At 37.5% G+C, this 3,103-nt stretch overlaps 1 protein-coding gene across 1 annotated transcript; it reads right to left on the bottom strand.

The window, feature by feature from the left end:
- Window positions 1-546: 546 nt before the first annotated feature.
- CTXND2 (cortexin domain containing 2) lies at window positions 547-714 on the bottom strand. Its single transcript, XM_037167108.1, has one exon. The coding sequence runs from the start codon at window positions 712-714 to the stop codon at window positions 547-549; it is 168 nt and encodes a 55-aa protein (XP_037023003.1).
- Between the last annotated feature and the right edge of the window lie 2,389 nt (window positions 715-3,103).

The raw sequence follows: 3,103 nt of genomic DNA, 5'->3' as shown, positions 1-3,103 counted from the left end.
AGGGTTCCATTTTTTCCACATTATCACCAAAACTTGTTTGTTGATTTACTGATGATAGCCATTCTGACAGTTACGATATGGTATCTTATTGTGCTTTTCATTTGCATTTCCCTGATGGTTAGTGACATTAAGCATCTTTTCATATGTCTATTGGGCATCTGTATATCCTCTTTGAAGAAATGTGTATCAGATTCTCTGCCCATGTTTTAACTAGATTTTTTTGTGGGTGTTGAGTTTTTAAATAAATTTTTGATAATAATCTCTTACTAGATTTATCATTGACACCATAGCCACATTTTAATTAATGAATTTAACCTGTCTTTGCCACACTTTTGGAACTATTTTCTTGAATAGGAACAATGTTAACCAGTCAGAGTTTCAATCTTTTTATTATTCTAAAGTCACCCTCATGTGTCTATTGTAGAATGCAAGAGTGAGAAAGCTGAGAATTAGGGAGGTGAACTAATACAAAACGTGGAGGTCCATCTATGGTATAAAAAGTTTTAAATCTTCTGTGAGGGGAAGTCTACCAGGCTTTTTCATAATTCAGCTCAAAGATGGTTCTGTGGTTGGGAAACTGGCCTCATAGGGATTCTTCACCAACTTAACACAGCGAAAAATCATCACTATTAGGAAAAGAAACAGAAGAACAACAAAGGCAATGGCAAAGCCTTTGTCTACATCCACAGGGCTGGACAAGCTTGAATCATCCATGGGAATACTGGCCCTGTCCAGCTGTAGCTATCTCCTCAAGTATATCTTCAGTTTTGTCCTATTCCTAGACAAGAGAGGATAAAACAAGGTTATTGGTTTGTATATGTGTGTGTGTGTGTTTTCTTAATAACACTATAACACTATATAGAAACCAAAGAAATTTTGCAAAAATAATAAAATCAACATGATTTGTTGAAGTGCTTTTGAAACTGATAAAGTTAGTATAGGTGACTTGCAATATATACATACACATAAAAGCATAAAATATTTGGAGACTTTTTCCTAGGCAAAACATAAATAAATATGTATAATTCAGAAATCAGGAATCCCTTGCCCTGTAAGATCTGGGAAAATCTGTCCTGAACATCCCAATTCTGTGTTAAGTCCAAATTCTTCTCTTAGATTTTTCTCAAATTCTAAGAGTACTTATCATAACTAGTTTGTTGTAGAGTCTTAATTTACTATGTATGAGCACAAAATTGTTTTGTTTTTGTTTTTCCTAATTACTATGTTTAACTGTGCTCTCATTCCTGACTCAATGTACTTCAGGCATACCAGAAGTGATCAATTTTAGTTATTAAAACTTACCACTAAAATAATATTGATAACAAAGTCAATCTTGGCTAGTATTGCTCAGTGGATCGAGGGCCTACCAACCAAAAAGATCACCGGTTCAATTCTTGGTCAGAGCACATACCTGGGTTGCAGGCTGATCCCAAGTTGGGGGCATAAGAAAGGCAACCGATCAATGTTTCTCTCTCCTTCTCCCTCCCTTCCTCTCTCTCTAAAAATAAGTAAATAAAATATTTAAAAAGAAAAGAGGATTCCCATTTCCCATTTTGAAAACTCACTACAAAGCTACTAAGTTACTAAGAGAGTAGTACCGATATAAGAATAGACATATGCCAGATCAATGGAATAGAATTGATAATCCAGAAATAAGCTCACACATGTTTTGTTAAGTGTTGTTTTTAGAAAAATGATTATTTTTAGAGAAAGGGAAAGGGAGAAAGGGAGAGTAAAACAATTGTTTTTTGAATATATTTTATCGATTATGCCATTACAGTTGTCCCATTTCCCCCGTTCATTCCCCTCCACCCTGCATATCCCCTCCCCCCATTCCCCCCTTCAGTTCATGTCCATGTGTCACAAGTTCTTTAGCTTCTTTTACATTTCCCATACTATTCTTGCCCTCTCCCCTAGCTATTTTCTACCTACCATCTATGCTACTTATTCTCTGTACCTTCTCCCCCTCTCCCCACCCACTCCCCTATTGATAACCCTCCATGTGATCTCCATTTCTATGGTTCTGCTCCTGATCTAACTGTCTGCTTAGTTTGCTCTTGTTTTATTTATTTATTTTTAAATATATTTTATTAATTATGCCATTACAGTTGTTCTATTTCCCCCTTCATTCCCCTCCACCCTGCACACCCCCTCGCCCACCATCCCCCCTTTAGTTTATGACCACGTGTCTCAAGTTTTTTATATTCTGTATTTCCCATACTGTTCTTGCCCTCCCCCTATCTATTTTCTATCTACCATCTATGCTGCTTATTTGCTGTAACTTCTCCCCCTTCTCCTTCTCTCACTCCCCTGTTGCTAACCTTCCATGTGATCTTCATTTCTATGGTTCTGCTTCTGATCTAGCTATCCTCTTAGTTTGCTGTTGTTTTAGGTGTGGTTGTTAGTAACTGTGAGTTTGCTGTCCTTTCACCGTTCATATTTTTTACCTTCTTTTTCTTAGATAAGTCTCTTTAACATTTCATATACTAAGGGCTTGGTGATGATGAACTCCTTGAACTTGACCTTATCTGAGAAGCACTTTATCTGCCCTTCCATTCTAAATGAAAGCTTTGCTGGATAGAGCAATCTTGGTTGTAGGTCCTTGCCCTTCATGGCTTGGAATACTTCTTTCCAGCCCTTTCTTGCCTGTAAGGTCTCTTGAGAAATCAGCTGACAGTCTGATGCGAACTCCTTTGTAGGTGACAGTCTCCTTATCTCTTGCTGCTTCTAGGATTCTCTCCTTCATTTTAATCTTGGCTAATGTAATGATGATGTGCCTTTGTGTGTTCCTCCTTGGGTCCAACTTCTTTGGGACTCTCTGAGCTTCCTGGACTTCCTGGAAGTCTATTTCCTTTGCCAGATTGGGGAAGTCCTCCTTTATCATTTGTTTAAATAAGTTTTCCACTTGTTGCTCTTCCTCTTCCTGTTCTGGTACCTCCATAACTCAAATGTTAAGACATTTAAAGATGTCCTGGAAGTTCCTAAGCCTCTCCTCATATTTTTGAAATTCTTATTTCTTCCTTCTTTTCTGGTCGGATGTTTCTTTCTTCCTTCTGGTCCACTCCATTGATTTGAGTCCCAGTTTCCTTTCCATCACTGTTGG

This window comes from Artibeus jamaicensis, unplaced genomic scaffold (assembly GCF_021234435.1).
Source record: "Artibeus jamaicensis isolate MK-2021 breed Jamaican fruit bat unplaced genomic scaffold, CSHL_Jam_final contig_1715, whole genome shotgun sequence".
Taxonomy (NCBI): Eukaryota; Metazoa; Chordata; class Mammalia; order Chiroptera; family Phyllostomidae; genus Artibeus; species Artibeus jamaicensis.
Note: the sequence above shows the minus strand (reverse complement) of the source record. Positions and strands in the feature narration are given on the sequence as shown.